At 36.5% G+C, this 22046-nt stretch overlaps 1 protein-coding gene across 5 annotated transcripts in view; it reads right to left on the bottom strand.

The window, feature by feature from the left end:
* UNC13C (unc-13 homolog C) overlaps positions 1–22046 on the bottom strand; it is a 505027-nt gene that overhangs the window by 137395 nt on the left and 345586 nt on the right. For all 5 annotated transcript variants that reach the window (XM_045822765.1, XM_045822762.1, XM_045822764.1 and 2 more), the window contains one exon: positions 19879–19964. In XM_045822765.1, the coding sequence (XP_045678721.1) occupies positions 19879–19964 (86 nt within the window). The remainder of the gene's footprint in view (positions 1–19878; positions 19965–22046) is intronic.

Below are 22046 nucleotides of genomic sequence, written 5' to 3'. Positions count from 1 at the left end.
TGGTGAAACAACAAAATTCATTTTATCAAACTTTAAATAAATAAAACCAGATGGATGTACATTTTAAAGTAGTGGTATGCACTGACAAGATGAGATATTGCATATTTGACAATACATTAGACACTTTAAACATTATAGAAAGAGGAGATAAGTTCTGAAAACTATTCTATAAAGAGAGAGGATAAGTATCGAACTCCAGGTAGGAAAAAAAATTCTTGTGATTCAGAAAAGTAAAACTGGCAAAGGTGGTCCCTCATTATGGTGACACAACATTCAAGGAGATCTGAGACTTACACATTGTAATTATTCCAGGAAATTTGCTCATGTTATGAACCTGAATGGAAATAGCTTTATACGTTACTTTTCTTAAGCATATAAGTTAATAAAATCAAACATTCATCAAAATAAATCCCCAAATTTGGCATTCTGTTTGCAATAATTCTGAATGTTCCTCTGTGAATAGTGAGTTAACAAATCACTTTGCAAAGACAGCGGGAAGTAAAAATGCTAATGTTACTACTTTGGGTGTTGTGTTATCATCTCCTGTGCAGGTTTTCTCTAAAGAGAATTTGCCACATGGTTCATGATATGTGAAATTTCCCATGGGAAGAATTGAATCACTAAGTAGGCAAAATCTGTCCCAGCCCATGCTGCAACTGTTCCCTCAGTTACATTAACTATTGAATATAGTTGCCAAACTCCAGAGCCTCTCAGTGGAATAAATAAATGAAAGACTTCCATTACCCAGCAGGCTCATTTCATTCTGTTTCTTAAAATTCCTGGGATAGTAATTAGTGTAGTTATCAATCTCATAGGCTCCCTCTTCCATGTGGTAGAAAGAAGATGTGATTTAAGTTCACATGCAAACAGTTTTTATTCAGGTAGTACACATTTAAGCAAAATAACTCTTTTAAAAGCAATAGCAGAAGAAATATGGTTTGACAAGTCACATAACCTTTGTGTATTTTAATATCTATTAATAATATTTCATGCTGATTTACTTCATAAGATACTGAGAAGCTTGATAGGCTAATTGAGTCTAAAAATCTGTAAACATACATGAAAGGCATAATTCAATATGAAAACATGCAAAGACTACTAATAATACAATTTTAAGATCTCTTTACATTTTATCACAAGTGACCTAAGAAAATTTTGTAGCTGATTCGAGTTGGGTTTGGTTATCAAATCCTAGCCAAACTATGTAAGATATTATCCTAACATGAACAATAAAAAACTGAATGTAATAATATTTTTCACCCTAAGTGGAATAAGAGTTGATAAATCATAATTTAAAGTATAGAGATAGTTTATTTATTTCTAGTTCACAGAATAAGTGAATATGAAACCTGAAACTTTCACTCATTGAATCTTTTAACATACTGTTAGATTAGACACAGTTTTATGGTTAAATTAATGAAATGTCTAAGGATGAACTATGCTATGAAAGTTGAAGTGACAATCAAGCATGCAATTATTCCTAGGTTTACTCTCTAAAATTGCCTTATTGTTTTAGGGGTAAAAGTGTTTTAGTAATTAGTGTACATTTCAGTATTTCATTTCTTTCTTTAACTATAAGAGATAAAATACTATTAAAATTTATTTTTTATAATCTAAATCAAATCTTTTTCAATTTATCCAGGACAATATTATTCTTTATTTTCTGACACTTATAAAATTACTTGACATATTTCTCTTTAGGCAAATAGAAATAAATTACAGAACAGCAAAACAGTAGCACTGCCAATATACTGACTTCAAAGTTTCAATGTTAATTTCCCATATAAAGAATAAAAATTAGTGGATGATGAAATCTGAAGTTAATGAATTTGTTTTGAATTCAACTGAAGAAATAAATTTCTTATAGTTACAAGTGAATAAATATTCACTACCAGTATTGGTACCTATTTACAATGGAAATTATCCACCTATATTATGCTCTATATGAACAAATTAGATAAGGAGAAACAATGGCAAAATTACATGTTATAGTTCTAATTTGAAGCCTAAATGTAACTACATGCTTCCATATTTACTTACATGAACCATATTTTATGATTCATGAAAAATAACTTACGTTTTGAAATAATGGACAATGTGCTAAAATTATAAATCATTGCATTTTTTTTAGAATTTTTTAAAAAGACTTTATTTATTTTTAGAGAGGGGAAGGGAGGGAGAAAGAGAGAGAGAGAATCAATGTGTGGTTGCCTCTCACATGGCCCCCACTGGGGACCTGGCCTGCAACCCAGGCATGTGCCCTGGACTGGGAATCGAACCTGTGATGCTTTGGTTCACAGCCCATCCTCAGTCCACTGAGCTACACCAGCCAGGGCCAAATCATTGCATTTTTTAAAATATAAAGGTAAAGAGATAGAAATATGGAAGTTTATAAAAGAATCTCCAAGATTTTTCTATTTCTCATTTTATCATAAAAATTAAAAGTATCTATATAACATTGTTATAAATCACTTTGTAAAGCAGCTTTATTGAGATGTAATTTATATAGGATAAAGTTCACCAACTTAATGTGCACAATTCAATGGAGGTAGGGGTACAGGGAGTGGCTGCAAATGGGTATAAAATTTTGCAATGATGAAAATATTTTAGATGATGATAACAGTTGCACAGCCCTGTAAATATACTCAAGCACTTTAAATGTCATCTTCTTTCATGCTTACAAAAGCTCTTACAAACCTAGACTACAGGGAAGAATGGCATTCATATGTAAGAAACTCTAAGAGATTTTAAGACTTGGGATACATGCAGCCAAACAAGAGGAAGGAAGCCTATGACTGAAGAACTGTTAACTGTTACCCACTGAGGACCAGTCAAAATTAACAATGAAAACAATCCTTTGACATTATTTTCAATCTTTGAAATATATTTAAAAATCTAATATGCATCTAGGCTAAAAAACAACATATTGTGTACAAAGAAGAAAAAGCATTCTGGTCTTACATTCCTCTGTTATAATCCTGAATACCACAAGCCAATAGAGAAGTTCTGAAAATAAGTATGACCCTCAAATTATATACATAGCCAAGTTGTCATTCAAGTGCAACAGAGAGATATTTTCAGGCATATTTGGGCTTAGATTATATAACCATGTATACCAAAGTAGTTCCAGAATTTTAATCTCGTGTTCCATAGGGCACCACACAAAGGCAACTGATCCAGACCAACTTCTCAGGTAACGTGGAAATTCTGAATGGTATCTTTAAGAGGGACTACAATTTTTGAGGAAAGAATAACCAAATGTTCTAGGTCTCATTTGTATTTGGGCCTACTGGGATATCTCATACTTGGTTGTACCTGTATGTTTTTCTTATGAGCACAAGATGATACGATACTTCTTCAGTCCTATACCTGAGTTGTGATTCTCCTATACTTGGAATTTTCTTGCTTGCAAATGTCTAACTATTAGTTGCCTCTTCTTGCCTCTGTGGAATCTTCACACATACCTCCACCCCATCACCCTATACCCAGTTTTCATTCTTTTTACTTTCTGCCCTTGGGTTCCTCTGAGCCAGCAGTGATCCTTGGCCTTGGTGTTGTGGACCCTTGCCACCCACACAGTGAGTTGTGTGGAGTGCCACAATGAAGTTTGCAGTCATCATAGTGATGGTACTGATTCTGTAGATGACTTACTTTCTCCTTTTAAAGGAATAAACTGTATGGTAATGCCACCCATACTCTCTCACATGCTGCAGTGATTTCTGCTGGGAAAGAAAGAACTGGGATTTCCTGCAGCTTATCATCCTCTGTTCTAGTTGGACCCATTGCAGTATCAGGATTAGCATTTTGAAGCATCCTTAGAGAACTCTTCCAACGACAAGTAATGCACAGTGCACTGAAGTTTCTTGGGGAAGTGAAGCTTCAGTGAGGGCTGACCGCCCAAAGCACAGCACAATGTACTCAACTTCCCCATTAAAGATTTCTGTTTTCTTTCTTAAGTGTCCCCCAAGCTTCAACATGCTCTGTTCTGTCTGGCAACTGAGAGTCATTAGGTATAATCTCTGTCTTTGTCTTCCATTAAGCTTCTAAAAATTTACACTTCTTATGACTTAATTCAGCTCTTTTTGCTGTCTCAAATATCCCATTGTTATAGGATTGTTATGAGTCTCAGGTTTCACAACAACCCACTCACCGGCAGTTTCTTAATAGGGTAAAGCATATGTGCGTGTTGTCTACCATGCTCACAGTGCTCTGGTCTAAAGCAGAAAAGGATGTTAGATAGTGCCTTTCCCCTTCTCCTCTGGTTATAACCAGGCCACATTTCTACATATCATTCATAGGCTACATGATTGACAGTTACCCTCAAAAGAACCATCTAGAGTCATTCTTTCAGTGCTTTCCTTGGAGGTCTCAAAAAACAAACAAACAAACAAATAAACAAAATGGCAAAAGTATGGTTAACTGGATTCCTTATTAGTAGAAAGTTTCTAGAAAGCTGATTTTATACCAATTGCATCTCCTTCCCAGAGCCCAGAGTTCCTTTGTTGTCAAAACAATTCCACTGGCTGGATATTGACATTCTTCAAAGACAAAGATTCTTGACCAAAATATTGCCCCACCTCAAAAAAGTGATAATATTTGTATTCTTTGGTTCCAACTCTATATCTGCATGCATTGCTGCACTTGTGATTGATTTAATTTGATATAATGAAACTGAATTTACAAGTTCCACAATTAAAGTCAAGTAGTTTAGATAATGTTCATGTACTCAATTAATTCATTTTGTTTTCTTTAATATCTACCAGGGGCAGTGTAGCAATTAGCACCTGAAACCATGATATTTAAATATTTTTATTTCCTGTTTAAATTGAGTTTCTCTAAGCATATTTTAGCAATTACTTTCAATTTGTTATTTTTCAAAACTTTTCCCCAAAAACTCTAATAAGGAAGAAAAATCTAAATAGGGTTTTATAACTTCTTTTTTTTCTTTTCATTTCTTCTTCTATGTTTTCCCAGATGAGACATGGCTGAAAGATTAATACCAGTAAGCCAATAGAGGAAAAAAGAAGAGCTTTGTACTTTTCATGTAAGTGATAATTTACTATGTCATTATATTGATATATGCATAGTCATTTCTTTGTCTTCAGCAAATGCAACTTTATTTTTAATTGCATTCTTACTACCTTTTTTTTTCCTGGCAATTATGACCTACTACAGATTTCCATGTCAAATGCCCCCTTTTAATACCTTGCCCAAGAGATATGATAGTTGGCCAGGAATGTCTTAATTAGTCTTAAGAGAAAAAAATTTATGCTTAAATATAACATTTCCATTATAGCTACTTAAAAATTAAGCACTAGGTATATAAAAACAGTCCCCAAATTGGGTCTAATTTCCAAATATTATTATAGAAATTACATGTATGGTCTGTAGTTATTGGCAAATTTATGAATGTAGAAATACGTCTGTATATTCTTTTGGGTGGTGCCTGAGAATTTGCATTTCTGACACCTTCCCAGTTGATGCTGCTCCAGGAAAAACCAGTTCTCTAGAAAGCCAAGATTGTCAAATCGTAGTTCATGGATCCCTGGGAAAAAATCTAAAATGGGCTCCAGGGTATTTATATATGCATCCCCGGAAGGATATACACAAATGTTTTACACACACTCACACACACACACACACACACACACACACACAAACACATATGCATTTTTCTGGTAATAAAGCTTGCATATTTCATCAGATTCTCAAAAGAAGGCCTTCAAAATTTAATTAAAATTAAGGGTGGTGATACTCAACTATGGATATATATTAGAATTCCCTGGAGATGTGGCTCTTCCACTCATTGTTGTATGATTTTGGGGAATGGTTTCTCAATTTCACCTGTGCCTTAAATTTCATCTATGAAATGGGGATACTAGTAGTACCTGCCTCACAGACTTGTTTTAAGGTTTAAGTAAGTTAATGTTTTCATATCATTTAGAGCAGTACTTAATAAATGCTAATTAGGTGGTGATGAAACAAGATTAAAAGCCTGAAAATGTTTTTTTTTTTTAAAAGTTTAGGTTCTGACCCTGGTGATTCTAATGGACAGCTGGGGTTGAAAACCACTGCTCTGCCATGAAGAGAGAGAGATGAATGATTTTCCTGAGTGGGTGGGGCTAGTTTCCTCCCAGGGAATCAGACTTCCTTTCCCAGAGTGGCTTTGGTAGGAAATGAGGAACAGCTAACAAGAGCTCTAGCATACTATGAATAAAGGTTTCATAAAATTTCAAGAGTTGTTTCATGTTGAACTTCTTTTTTTGTAGTACTGGGAGGGGCTTAAAGAAAGGAATAGAAGGAAGAACATTGGTTTTATCCATGTTGACTGTCACTTTTATTTAAAATCAACACAAACACTAAAAGCCTGTCCTAATATAAAAGTACACTATTATAAAGAAATGACCAGAGAGGTAAATATGGTGTTAGCCAGACTTCAAGATGACACCTGTGATCCTTCCCTCTTGGATTCCATATCCTCTGATACTGCTCATAATGTCCTACTCTGATATACTCATTTCTATCAAAGAAACACAATATATTAGTCAGATTGACATATTATCATTATATACTCCCTTAGACCCTGTATAAGCTGGACTGCATGACCAAGAAGATATTGAAGAAGTGAGAGAGTGTAACTTCCCAGGCTGGGTCATAAAAGACATTGCAGCTTTTGCCTTTTTCTCTTGCATTGCTAACTCTGGAAGAAGCTAGGTACCACATCATGAGGACGGTCAAGCAGTTTGTGGACACGACCACACTGGGAAGAACTGGAGCCTCCCCCACACAGTCCACAAGGATTTGACAGCCTTGTGAGTGAGTCACCTGGGAAGCAGGTCCTCCATCCCTACAATTGCAGCCTCACAAGAGACCCCAACCCAGAACCTGCTATCCATAGAAATACTATATATTTATTTAGGTTTTAATTCATGAAGTTTGGGGATAATTTGTTACACAGTGATAGATAACTAATGCACTATAACCCTAAACCTTACATTTTTTAGAGACCTGAGTTGACAGTTTCCTGTTGCTATCTTAGTGCTACTGCAAATGATCTGCTCATTTTATTCTCTCCTAACCCTTTGAGACTACCTAAAACACAAATAAATCGAGTAGTTTTTATGATGGCCATTCTCTGTGAGGGAGAAAGAAAGAGAACCTAGTGTCCTGCCTTGCATTTTCACAGAGAGAAAAAATGTCACAAGACTCTTAAGCTGTACTAAGCTCAACAGTTAGAGGCCAGCTATGTTCATGACAACAGGCCCCCTGACTGAGTCAACAAAGAATTTAAATTCTGATACTATCTAAGAAAAATGGGAGAAAGCTCAGTGTTTTTAGGGACATGGTTGGCCAGGTTGCCTATCTAAACCCTTGAATAGTCAGGGTCCATTGTTGTCCTTTATTTTAAAACCAAATAAATAACAGACTTATGTGAGATACAACTCGTATTTTTTGTTCAAGCCTGAGTATGGGCAAAGAGAAAATGACCATGAAGACTTTGATGTGCTACTTATGTACTGGTCATACAAAAATTTAAAACGTGTGAATGGACAATACTCCATCTCCTGGTTCTAATTACACTTGTCACTGGCCTTTTAAGAAAATTATTTTCATTTACCTGATATTTTGCTAAAATACATTACTGTGGGAAGAGAGCATTAAGAACCATTGAACTTAACTTTAGAACACACATGGGGTGTGTTTGGCGAATGGATTTGCTTATAGTGCTAGAGAGACCACATTTATAGTCGGAGTTAGCTTAGGCCTGTGTTTGCCAAGCAATTGCTTTGAGTTGGAAATTGGAGGACCCACAGAAAGTGGCTGACCAGTTAATTACATCCTGCTTTAATATACTAATTTCTATCAAAGGAACACAATATATTAGTAGGGTCAACATATTTTAATTGTCTTTTACTGAAATAGATTATAAGGTGAGTTAATGGATGGTTAAGTGTTAAGATGAATAATAACATTACAAACAATCCTAAATGCCCATTTTTCTTTCCTGTTATTTAGAAGCCAAATATTTTAGTTGCCCTGTTCTAGATTAATTGTACACACAACTTATCTTCTCTGTCTGTTCCAAAAACACAAAACAAGTAGTTTCAGGCTAACTCTCCAACTGTGGGAGGGGACAGCCAAAAAAGGAGGAAACAGATACGCATTTATTGCAGGTGTGAAAGGGCTCCTTGCTTCCCATTTAGGTCGTTTAAATTAACACTGATGCTTTCCTTCCGAGTAAAGATGAAAGGAGGTAGGAGTCCCTTAATGTCTGCAAAACAGCATGTTTAGTGGCGGATAATAAGCTTCCTTTTAGTTTCACTTTGTTTCCTTTTATGTTTGTGCCTACATGGCCACTTCCAGCTCACCAGTGTAAACAGGATTAATTTGCCATCCCCACCCCTCTGATTTTTAATTTTAATACTTTTTCTTCCTTATTTTGATTGTAGATATAATCAAAGATATTTGATTATATCTTTTGGATGTAACCAAGATGTCCCAATCACCTTAGTGTGTGCAATCTGCTGTGAAGTCCTGAGAATACCTGGGGTTTAAGAGGATGATAAAGAAGAGAGGGGGAAGGCTAGGAAGCAGGAAGAAAAAAGCAGAACAAGCAGAGGAAAGTGGGGCCAGAACACATCTGTCTGCTTGGTCTTGCCCTGGTTTTCATGATTTACTCTCACTGATCTCTAATTCCCCATTAAATGCTATGGGGGATTTAGGAGAATGTCTTTAGACTTCAGATTATATAGATTGACAAGTTTTGTTTGTTTGTTTGTTTGTTTAACCAGTTTGGAAATTTGTTTGATGGCTAAAATTTGTCACTGTCTTATAAAAGTAGAGTTTCACCATGTGTTTTGTGTGCTGTGCCTGCTAATATAAAATAGGTTGTTACATATTTGGAAGCTTTTGGCTAAGATTGAATCACAGAGGTTTATCTGAGGAAAGGCATCTGATAAACTGAAGCTTTACATGCTGTTATCCAGGTATCAACACAGACAAACTGATGAACAATGTACTGTTGTATAGAATGTACTGGAAAACCTAGAGAAGGTATGCACAGTGTGCAATGCCTGGCTCTCATCAAGATAAGAATCATTCTGAATTGTATAGGTAACCCACACATGTGCATTTATATATGCATTTTTTGTGAGCTTGGATGTTCGTTCAATGATTATTTACTGAGCAACTACACACACCAGGCTTATCTTAAAGAATGAACATGGTCAATGTGGTCAACTCCTGCAAAGAGCCCATGTCATAAAACTGAGCTTGTCACCAGTATGACCATCCATCTTACTTAAAAGGAACAAAAGCTTTCACTTCATAAAACACAGAGTAAGCCAAAGTAGGCTTACAATTGTTCACATGGAGAGTAATACAGTACAAAGCATGCTGAGTAGTTAAATATGGAAAACATTGTTATGCAAAGTTTTACCAAAATCCCCAATTAATGTCACACTGATAAGATCAATAAAACATAAGTAAATGATAAAGCTAATTACCCAACTACTATAATATTTGGCTTCTGTAACACCATGATACAAAAAAAAACATTAACTGTTTCAAAATGCATTGGCTTTTGTTCTATTGAAAATAATAAAGACAATGAAAGATGTGAACATTAGAGGAAATTTATATGCCCCTGTTGGAATTTGACTCCAAGGCAAAAAATGAAAAATGGCTTGACATAAATGCAGTATGTGATTCTATTTTTCTTTTAAATAAAAGATTAAACAAAATAAGCAATTTTTTCATTCTTTTGGAATGGAGGTTTATTTTCCTCTGTGTTAGTGAGTACTCCATGAACTTTTATAATATAAGGCTGGCAATGCCTGCCTGGCTGAGCCATTAACATCTTTCTTGTCATTTTTCTCCCATTGAGTTTCATGTTAATAAACTTAGCCTAGTTCATTCCCTTCCTCTTTATTTTTCCTTGAGAATTATTTTTAATTCCTCTTCTTTTTCTGTATTATTATTTTAATTCTTTGCTTATCCTCTTAACTTTTTAAAAAATTGATAGTCATGATTGATTTGCATCCTTAACTCATTTTTCTTTCATGATTTTATTCCTTTCCTGGGTTGTTCTTACATGGTTAATGCATCCATACCAGCTCCTCCACTTTAACTTTCATTGTAAGGGACATATTTCTGACACTTAAATGTCTTCAAAAATCATTGTATGTCTCAAACAACAATGGAAGAAGGCGCTATTCTGATTACATAGTCTCCAGATTAGTAGTTCTCACACTTCAGCATGTGTTAGAATCACCTGCAGGTCATGTTAAAAAGGATTGCTGGGCTCCAATCTGAGTCAGTAGTTTTGGGGTGAGACCCAAGTATTTCCATTTCTAACACCTTCACAGATGATCTGATGCCACTGGTCTGGGAACCACATTTTGAGAACCATGGGCCTAGTGAATCAGGAAAACTTAAGAAGTACCAGTAAATACATTTTGTTATTGCCTTTATGTGTGGGGAGGGAGCACTAATATAACACACAATTTCTGAAATAAACAGTCTTATCTAAATTGATATATTAATCCAGAGATCATATTTCAGTTTGTGGGTTGATTCATGTGACCCTGCCACTAAACATTTAAATGCATAGAACTGCTTTTCTGGCAGTAATAAGCATTAAGAATTAGTAACCATTGGTTTTAGTTTTGTTTTCTATTGCTGCCCATTGATCTAGACTTGGAATTTTGTGTAAAGATATGTTAATAAAAATTAATGGAATGTTACAAAAAAGAAGGTAGGGGCTGATGAACAGGGTATACCTGGAAGAGCTGTTGCACAGTTTCCCAAGGAAGTATGTGGCTGGCACATCATTGTCAACCTACCGTCTTTTGTTATAGCACCCCAGCAATACACACACAAGTTTCTGTGAGTAAATAAAAGGTGCTTAGGTTTTTTCACATGCATGATTATTAAACACGTCTTAGAGCTGCTACAACCACAACATAATTGTTAAAACTACATACTTAGACTAATTTTCTCTTTTGTATGAATGATTGCCTCAGTTTTCTGTGCTTCTGCTTAATTGTGACTGGAAATTAGAATTTTGGAATGGAACCTATATTTACACTTTTTCTTATTTGTATATATAGGCTTATATTCATGCAGGCAATCATTGCTTTATAACATTTTCTTTTTAAGTGTTGGAAAAAGGGAAGAGAGTAGGGAGATTCATACAAAGATAAGGTATTGTGAGAAATGCATTTTTATTTATGAAGTACAATATTAAAAAATGTCAAAATAGGAAATATTATGGGAGAATAGGGAAGAAATGCTCATTTCTCTCTTTGAAAATCGAAGGAGAAACAACAAATAAGTTACATCTGAATTGGACTCTGAAGAACACATGTCTTTGCTAGGAATGACAAGTAAGGAAAAGTTTGGATGGGGTGGAGGGGATAATGCACAATTTCCTGAGGCAGAAACTTATGTAAGGATTTCAGGGAAATGTTAAATAGCTGGGTGTAGCTAGGACATATTGTATGTGTATGGGAACAGTATTAGCACTAAAATGAGGTACAGAAAGGAGAGTAGGGTACTAGTCCAGGCTGTGCTAAGAAGTTGGGACTCCATTCAGTGGTTAGGGAGACATTGCCAAAGAAAGAACTATGTCACTGAAGATAGAAGAGGAACGGGGACATGTCTGACCAAGGACAACCATAAGAAACGTAGAAAGAAAATTATTTCAAAAAGTTTCAGATACAGATCTTATAGTACAGGTTTGCTAATTGGATGCTGAAGAGAGAAAGAAGTCAACCATGACTTCTTAACTTTTAGCTTAGGCCATTGAATTGATTATGATGCTATTTTATAATATCAGGGATGTGGAAGTTTACTGAAGTCATGTTTAACTATTTCTGTGGTATTCTAATAGTCAAGGCAAAAATACCTAAATCTTAGCAAATAACCTTAAGACTAGGAAAATGACTTTATTATTAATCATGTAACATATAAAATAGTATTTTTTTCAGGTATAAGACATTATTCATTAAAGCTAATATTTCATATATAAGTGTGTTATTTCTTTGAGTCTTTCAATAGTATTTTGTTTTTGGACTAGAGTAATACTGATGATTCTCAACAGGATAAGGGAAAGCCATCTGCCCTCTCTCTTGATTAAGAAACACCAACATCCTTGTTACTCATGGGAGTCTCTGTACCTCTGAAGTGTGTTGAAACAGGGGAGAAACATGAGCAGGTTGAGAAATGCTGCTGTAAGAAAAGGAGGCCAGACAGGTCCACAACACAGTGCTATGAATCTCTGTTCCATCCACCATCTCTGAAGTGAACAGAGGTGTAATTTTAGTATCTATCATTCTGATAAAATGAAAAAAGATTGAACGTAAGAAACAGTAGAAAAGAAATTCATTGTTCCCAGGGAGCTTTTACTCATTATAGATACTAATCAGAATCTGATCTTTTCTACCAAATTATGAGGATCTAGATAAATGACAACCAGTAGTTTATGAGGGTAGACTTAAGTCAGCAGAAAATCACTGATAGGTAGACCAAAAAGAAGAGAGGTGTGAGGTGGAGCAAATATGAAGTAGGCCAGAAAGATGTTAAGTATAAGAGTATGCTAAGTGAGGCTAGAGAAACTCAGGGGACAAAAAGTCAGGTCTTTTGGCACAGCCAAGGCAGTCAGCAAGATCCGGAGAGATGTGATGTGACCATGACTTTGTGTTCCCATTGTCTTTGGGGCTACAAGTCAAGGGCAATGATCTTAAATGCACAGGGTGGCCTGAGACCTGTCTGGGTGAAGGACAATAGAAAGAGAGCACACTGCTTTGAAACAAGTGCCTAAAAATACGTATGAGGAGAGTAATAACTTTCTGAAGGTATTTGATACGTAAATATTCAAATTTGTAAGTCAAGAGAAGATAGTGCATAAAAACTGTGAGGGCAACGTTAATGGCAACAGTCATGCTTATTGGGATGATGAGACGAGGGAATATTACAGGCAGTCTGAGAATCTTCACATACCGGTGAGGTCCAACATCACTAAGCAACAGATGGCAATTTGTGATAAAAAGATAGAATGTCCAGAACTAATACATTGCTTTAACAACAGTGTTAAAGCCTTGCTGCTACTTAGTGTGTAATATGCCAACCAGCTGCCTGAGCATCATCTCATAGTTCCACAGACATGAAGACAGTCATCCCCCTGTACACACACACACACACACACACACACACACACACACACACACACACACACAGATGTACTCATTCAGAATCCGCCTTCTAAGGAGATTCCTGGGTGACCAGTGCACCCACTGAAGTTTCAGGTGCACTGACCTGGGAGACTTTACTGATACCAGGTTTAATATGATTGTGTTTTACATATTATAATTAATTCTATCTCTGCCTAAGTTACTTAAGCAAAATGATTTTTATGTGACTTTTGTTTATGTCTTCAAAATGTATCTGAGAACTTGGAAAATGCCTCAGACACCCCTCTCCCATCACACCTACCCCTGAAGGTAGATGCAATTTCAGAACATGACTTGAAACTCTACCACAAACCCCAAATTAAAAATCAGTGTTTTAAGGATTCTCAAGCACTCTTTTACAGAATTATTAATTAGAAACCATCTGAATCTTTGTGGGTCCAATTCATCATCTGGCTGAAATCTTGAGGCCTAGCAAGGTTTGCTCCTAATAAAGACTGTGAAGACAGTTGTATGTTACACAAGGAGCGCCCTGAACAGGAATGGCCTGATTTAAGAATTGTCAGGCAATGAAGTTCTGTGGATGCCAAGGTGACAAATGTAATACCTGCAGTCAACTGGAATTGACAATTAAATATTTCGGTCACTTATTGGCATCTAGACATCTTGATGGTATTGTAAGTTGCCTCCAAGTTCTTGTTTACTAAATTATAATCCTCAAAATTGCTATAATAAAGGCTCAACAAATACTAGCTACTGTGTGCTAGGAAACTATCTACCCTCACCCTCATATCTGTCTGTCTGTGTCTTTCTCCCTATAATGACTGTGTAGAGTAGGTATTTTTGCACCTCTTTTGCCAATGTTGAAATTGAGGCTTATTGATTATTTCATAAATTCTCCAAAATCATAGCTAAAATGTAAATGGAAATCATCAGAGTCTGAACTTAAACCTAAGTCTAAATTACAGGAGGCCCATGTTTGTACCTGCCAGAGCAGACAATGAAGTCCTGAGAATAAATTTTTCAAAAAAAAACTCTGGAAAACCAACTTTATTTCACTATAAAACATTTTATGTGGGCCTTTTAAAAATTTTTATATTCCCCTTTTCCATATAGTGTACATCTTTAAAAAAATCTATAAAATAATTTATTCTGGTTTCATTCAAGAAGTTTTAACCATAGTGTTCAGATCAATTACTGTTTATTAAACTTGCAAGGTGATTCATGGGAAAAGTGTAAACAAAACAAGCTGTCTCATACAGACAGTGAAGTTGGGGAAATGGTGTTTCATTCTTCAAATTAGATTATTTCTGTTGTAGCAGCTGTTGAGTTTATGAAATAAAGCAAAGAGCTGCATCACGCATCTGCAAGTCCATAAATCCTATCTGGCTGTTGTCCATTGACTTGACTTCATCAGACACTTTAATAACAAGATGAACTTTGTAGCTCAAACTATGGAAAAACACAGGGTCTTTCTAGGTCAATAGCCTGAAGCCCTACTCCACCATCCAGTAATTTTAAGAACATGCTCGAAAACAAATAGAGAGTAAAAACATCACTATTAATGTGCAAAAGAGCCTGCCAGAGGAGTGTTTTTAAGTATACGCCCTCCACTCTGAGGTACTCTCAGTCTTCATTTTCTTTAATAATTATTCATGCCACATTTTTAAAAAGGGTACAGTACATTTACTGAAGCGAACTATTAGATCGAAATGGTGAAAGAGAAGGAGGGAGAAGTAGTGAACAGATTCACATGAATTTGTGAACAGTCTCCTAGGGGGTTAAACTTCAAATGACCTCGAAAGGAGACTGTTTTGAAACTGACAGAATGTTCTTCCCTTACTTAACAATAAAAATGTTCTCCTTCCATTTAGCATAGTGCTTTAGAGTTTGCAAAGTGCAGTAAACATGTGAGGTGATCCTCACACCAACCTGGGAACTTTAGCACTTTTTTATAGGAAAGAAAACCAAAGTTTGCAGAGGTTACACATTCAGTGTCCAAGGCTGTGCACCTCACAGTGACAAAGCTTTCTGAAAGTGGGTTTTCCCCGAGTCAGATCTCTTGCTGCCTCCCAACCTGCAATATTACACATCTTACGTTTGAGCATGACAAGTGTTCAGGCCTTGTCTCCGAGGTTCTTTGTATTGGGTTGTCACATTTGCAATTTGATTCATATAAACAAGCACATACTGAGTTTCTACTAAGAATCGATGAATACAAAGATGACAAATGTAATCCTTGCACTCAAAAGCCCTCTCATCTGTGAAAGAAGATCCATAAACCATGAGCTGCAATCCAAGTTACTCCCTGACATGCCTTCCTGAAAATCTGTGTGAATATGCACAGGTAGGTGAATTGTATGGTATATGAATGAAATATGAAAACTGCTATTAGAAAGTCAAAATAATAAAAAAGTTCTTGTTAAGGAGGAGATTCTTGTCTCCAAAAAAGCTAAGATAGTAACAAAATTATTAATTACCATTGATCTTAGACCAGATTTTTGATGACACAATCTCAGTATTTTGGATGAAATTATATTGCACACAATTATTAATCTATAATCAATAAGCATCTCATCTGTTATAGATTCTTTACGTATAGCATTTCTAATTTCATTGTTTCAAACAAATACTAAATATCTGAGATTTATATTTCTTAACATAAACATTACACTTACATTAATACCTATTTTTACAAGTAAAGGTAGCATAAAATATCCAGTATTTGCATACATGTTACTGTGTAAGCAAAGCTATAGGTCCTGCTCAGACAAAATGAGCACTGGCAAGCAGACCACCTTGCAATAGTTCCAAACAATCAGTTTTCTCAGAATTGTGGGCAGAGCCTAGTCCAATGACACAATGTGAACCTTTAAATTTACAGGTGAGGACAATGACTTCTTGGAAGATTCCCAAGATCACATAACAAAAGAAGACCAAAGCAAAGTCTTCTCCATTGCCTGTTTCACTACTCCACTGAGTTGGAATTACCTGGTAAACTTTTTATTCAACAAATAGTTACTGAGTAGCTTCTGTTTTTTAGGCATCTTTCTAGTCAATATAGATATGGTGGGAAAAATCATAGGCAAAATTTTACATTGTGGTGAGGAAGACAGATTAGAAATATTCAATAAGTAAACATACAAAAGTAAATAAAAATAGTAATCAGTTGCTAAGGATTCAAATAAGGTTATGCTTGGGAATAGCTTTAGATCCTAAGAAGGTGACATGAAGCTGAGCCCTACACAGCTGCTTGTGAAGACTGTTGGGAAGAGAAGTCCAGGCAGTGGACCACCTGGTGTAAAGCTCAGAACTGGAATAAACTTAGTGTGCTGGGGAAAATAAAGGAATCCATAACCCTACATGTTTGACTTAAGTAACTGCATGAATCAGGGTGTCAATAATTGCAAGAGGGAAATGTGGCAGGCAGAGGGAAGAAGCAGGTATTGACAGGGGAGATTTAGACTTCTGTATTGACCCTATAAATTATGAGATGCCTGATAGACATTTGAGGAGGGCAAGGGAGTGTGCTGGGGATAGGACTAAGGGAATAAATGTTCTCTGAAGAAATTCATGGGCTTGGTTGTTCCTATCTGGCTTAAGAGACTTGTTGGATTCTGAAGAAAAAATCAGAGTACAGTGGAATAAAAGGATGTGGTTGGTAGGAGGCCAAGATAGAGATAGAGAAAAAGCAGGACTGGTTCAAACAACAGAAAAGGAACACTTCATTGCAGAATGTGGTGTTTGCCCCTCTGAGAAGTTCTGGTAAAATCTTAAGGATCAGACAAACTTCTCTGTTTGTGGGATGGTAGACTCAGATTTTACCAGAACAGTAGGTATTATAATCTATTGTGTACCTTTCTTTTCAAATAAGGAAAACTTCTGTATGTTCCTTCTGTGTGCCCTAGCAACAAGCTCACATTTTAGCAATGCTAAAAAACAGTGACACGAGGAGCATGAAGTCTGAACCAGTCTCACCCCATTAATCTTTTTTCCATACTGCAGTCAAAATGCTTTTCCGAAATTGCCAATCTGAAAAGACATGTCTCTGATGAAGTCCCTTTATAGTCCCTCATTTCTCTAAGCAGAGACTCACATTCTTCACCGCAGACCACAAGGCCCTGCAATATTGGTCCCTGTCAACTTCCCCAGGATCACCCCTTGCTGCTTCTGGCTGGTCAGGCCTGCCAAGTTCTCTATTTTCAAATTCACCTTTCACTCACTTTAATTGCTAAAGCTCTGTCCTTTACTAGGACAAGACAGAAAGGTTTCTTGCTTATCTCTTCCCCAAACTCACTACTACTTATACTTCAGGTCTTTGTCAAGATAACACTTCCTCAGAGGAAGTTCCTCTTGAAAGCTGCCTTGTCCCCTTGTGTCGAGTCTGATTCAGGTGCCTCTCCTCCAGACATGCCTTTGCTATCAGCTTACTCACCCCCTATTGCAACTGTCTGCATACCTGTGGCTGTTCTCCATAATCTTGTGGCCAGGGACCACGGCTTTCTTGTTTGTTGTTGTATCCTCCACACTGAGTGTAGTTATGTGAATTTAGCTTCTTGGGGCTCAATATATACTGAATAAGTGCAAAGACAATTTTCTACTAGACTATAAGTTCCTAGAGGACAGAAACCATACACTGGTTTATGGTTCTATCTTTAACTGTAAATATGTGAGTGCTCATAGAATATTTATAGACTTTTTAAATTCAGAGCTGTATCTCCTTTGCCTTACAGTATATGATTTGGATTCATTCGAAGTGAAGTTTCTGGTGGAGAGCCTTGCTATTGTCCTTGTGCAAGCTTCAGACAGATTTTAACCTGCCTAGCCTGGGATACCATTTCCAAAGTCATGTGGATGAATATCTGGACTCATAGTCCTCATCCAAACTCTCAATATGACCTGCTTTAGTAAATAAACTACCATAATGTAAACTACCATAAAGTAGTCCTACATTTGAGCATTATCCTACAAGTGAAATATTCCCTGTGATCCTATAACTTTGACCATTTGACACATCTTATTGTTTTTAAATACTTTGAGAAATTTATCTTCCAACAATGTGGAAATGCATTTTAGAACTAAATTGTTCACAACAGTATTTTTCTTTTTTTCTTATGATGATACATCCAATAAAGGCTAAACACCCAAAATACATAAGGAACTTACAGAACTTATTACCAAAAATTTTTGACTTAAAAATGGCCAGAAAATGTGAATAGAAATTTCTTCAATAAGGACACATAGATGGCCAAAAGACGTATGAAAAGATGCTCAGTATCACTAATGGTCAGGAAAACACAAAATAAAACCACACTGAGACACCACCGCATGCCTGTCAGAATGTCTATCATCAATAAGCCCATGAGTGCTGGGCAGCACACGGAGGAGAGGGAGCTCTTATGATGGCTGTTGGGACTGTACACAGGCACAGCTGTTACAGGGTACAGCCAAGAGAGGGGACCCCAAATAGGCATTTGAAATGGGGTCCAGAACTCAAGGTGTCCAGGAGATTTTAGGATGTCCTCACCGCCCCCCCCCCCACCTCCAGAGTGTGGGTTGGGGGAAGGGACAAATGGAGCAGGGCCTTTGAGAGCTATTTAGAATAGCAACAGCCTTGTAGCTAACCTCTGGTGTGGTCATTTAACATATCTATAGCCTTTGGCTGGTCGCTTAGATATGTTAAATAGCTGTGGCCATGCTCTGAGCCAGGGGAATGGAAGTAACTACCCCACCAAGACTTGACTGCGGGAAGGTCCTCCGAGTTAACAGCACCTGTGTGGGAGGTCGGAGAAGATTGGCTCCATGACACGGGGCCACACCTGCCCAGACTCATGATGGGCAGTCCAGTAAAGCTGGAAAGATATGAGTTCTAGCATGTGAAGCCAAGTGTGGGAGGAGTCAGAAATGGGGCTGCAGAGGAAGACTGGCGTGGGGATTTAAACCCAGACACGGCAGCCATTGAGAGGGATAACCATGCGGCTGTGGAAGTGCAGAGAAGATCACAGCTATTGGAGAGAGAGAACCACGTGGCCTTGGCAGAGTGGGGACTCCCGTGGCCCTGGGAGAAAGGACCATGTGCCTTTGCCAGAGTGGGGACCCCCGCAGCTTTAGAAGGGGGAGCTACCACCTGATTTTAGCAGAGATCCCGGCGACTCAGCTGAGGGTGCCGGGAACCCAGGGAGGTCTCCCAGTCGAGATGGAGGACTAACTGGGAATAACCAGAGGACTGCCTGAGCCATGGACTTCTATTTCCTTTCCTGAGATACTGTACTCTGGACTGGGCAAAGGGGGAAGGAAGGAAGGACTGTGTCTGTTTGTGGGTGTTTTAAGGGACTTGAGGATTTTGATAAAGACATTAGGCCACTACTTTAAGTTTGCATCGCATTAAATAAACATTTCCTTTCCTTTTCATGAATCTCTAGCATTGAGAGACGTCTTTCTTCTGGAGGTGGACATAACACACCTGGGGGCTTCCTTTAGTAATAGTATATCGTCCCCCCACTTTTTTGTTCTGTAACACAGCCATTACGGAAAACACTATGAGGGCTCATCACCAAATGAAAAATAGAGATATCATGTGAAACAATAAATGTTTTAATTAATCAATTCCTTACATTTAAAACCAAGAACATGAAATCATTATTTAACTAAAATGGGTGGTCTAGTAAGAACAGGTATTTGTAATTACCTTCTAGTGCATATTTCATGTCCTGAGCAAAAAGGGTCCACATAATTTCAGCACTTATTTTCCCCATGTTCAGTTCTTGAGGAAACCTAAAAACAAACACATATGTATTAGTGTGCCAAAAAGAAGACTGTACCTAACCACCTCCCAAATACCTCACATTACATATATACCCTGTAGTTATTATGTAGATCATAAATATTTTTATTTATGTGATGTCTCTTTATGAACTTTCCTAGGTAGAGAAAAAATGCACACTAAAGCCTGGTTGGCGTAGCTCAGTGGATTGAGCTCAGGCTGTGAACCAAAGTGTCCCAGGTTCGATTCCCAGCCAGGGTACATTCCTGGGTTGCAGGCCATAACCCCCAGCAACTGCACATTGATGTTTCTCTCTCTCTCTCTCTCTATCTCCCTCCCTTCCCTCTCTAAAAATAAATAAATAAAATATTAAAAAAAAAAGAAAAAGAAAAAAATCCACACTAGCATGTGGTGATGTAATGTATTGGGTGTCAGGAAAATAGACTCCAGTAGATCAGATTGGTGCCAACGTCATGAGGCCCATAGCTCCCAATGGATGCCCTAGAACGTGTTTGTTTGTTTGTTTGTGCCTGAAGAGCCTCTCCAGTTTTATTATATGCTCTATCTCCTATGTCTCTATTTTGAAGGCATATCAGACGAATCTGAGTAGGAGATACCATACATTACCAAAAACCACACCTCACACTCATCTGTTAGCAATTTTCTTTGAAGCAAACTTGAGTGCTTTCATTCTCTATTAATGGTACACCACTAATCAGGACTACAGATGCTAGACAGGTCTGTGTTTTAGATTAAACAAGCTTTGGCTAAAGACAAGATTCCTACTGCTGCTGAGTATGTGCACTGCTTATATGTGTTTTAATCTTATAGTAAGGCTCCTTGTAATATGAGGCCAGTGAATATAACAACCAAGTCTTTTCATTGTCAATATGTAAGACTGACAGCATTTTCTTTTCTAACAAATATATACTCTTTATATAATACATGCATATATATATATATACACACACACACACACACACACACACACACACACACATGCACGCACACACACACACTATATATATATAAAGAAAAAAACAGCTCTCAGATTCATTTATATTTTTGGGTACAAAATAGAAAAAGAGTAATACAATTTTGAATGGGATAGAAAGTGTTACCTAAGGAAATATAACCTCAATATGACCTCAAATAAGAAAAGACCATGGACACTGCATGAAACATTCTACTCCAATTTTCTACCAAACACAAGAGATATTTCATCAAATATCCCTACCTGCTATCAATTTATCTAATAATGTTGGTTGATATTTTAAAACTTAATTGAAGATGTACTTTTATCAAGTATTTGCACTCAAATGTTCTATGATCAAAAATTAATATAACCTGAATTATATAAAATTAGTTTCAACAATAAATTCTACTCTGATATAAAAATAACCTTAGGTGAGTGATTAATTTCAAACATTTTATTTGTGGATGGCTACTTATATCACACAATTTATAGTACATTAATTTTTTGTAATATATATGCAATAACAGAATTGTAAGTGAAATGAGAAGAGTTTAAGCTCATAAAATGTATAAATTTATTAATTTAAATTTTTTGAATCAAGAATAAAGTGTGAACATATTCATTCACTTTACAGCTCCCCAATACAAAAAAAAATACAAAAAGAAAAATTAAATGGCAAATTCAATCCTGTAATATATAAAAGAGGATAATATTGGGTTGGCCTAAATGTTCATTTAGTTTTTTCCATATTATGGCTCTAGTAGTGCTTTGTTGTCTTTAACTTCATTTCAAACAATTTTGCTACATTATATAGTAAAAGTTGTCATATCAGCATGCATTTTTTAAAAACTTATCAAAATTGGTGAATTTTTGTGCAGTCATTTTAATACTGCAGATGGAAGAAGATGCACAGCATTTTTGGCGTATTATGCTTTATTATTTCAAGAAAGGTGAAAATGCAACTGAAATGCAAATAAAGATTCATGCAGTGTATGTAGTAGGTGCTATGACTGATTGAGCATGTCAAAAGTGGTTTGTGAAGTTTCTTGGTATCATTGACATTTTGGTCAAATAATTCTTTGCTATGGGGCAGTCTTATGCATCAAAAGATGTTTAG

Source organism: Phyllostomus hastatus, unplaced genomic scaffold (genome assembly GCF_019186645.2).
Source record: "Phyllostomus hastatus isolate PE091 unplaced genomic scaffold, TTU_PhHast_1.1 phas_scaffold_501, whole genome shotgun sequence".
Classification (NCBI taxonomy): domain Eukaryota; kingdom Metazoa; phylum Chordata; class Mammalia; order Chiroptera; family Phyllostomidae; genus Phyllostomus; species Phyllostomus hastatus.
Note: the sequence above shows the minus strand (reverse complement) of the source record. Positions and strands in the feature narration are given on the sequence as shown.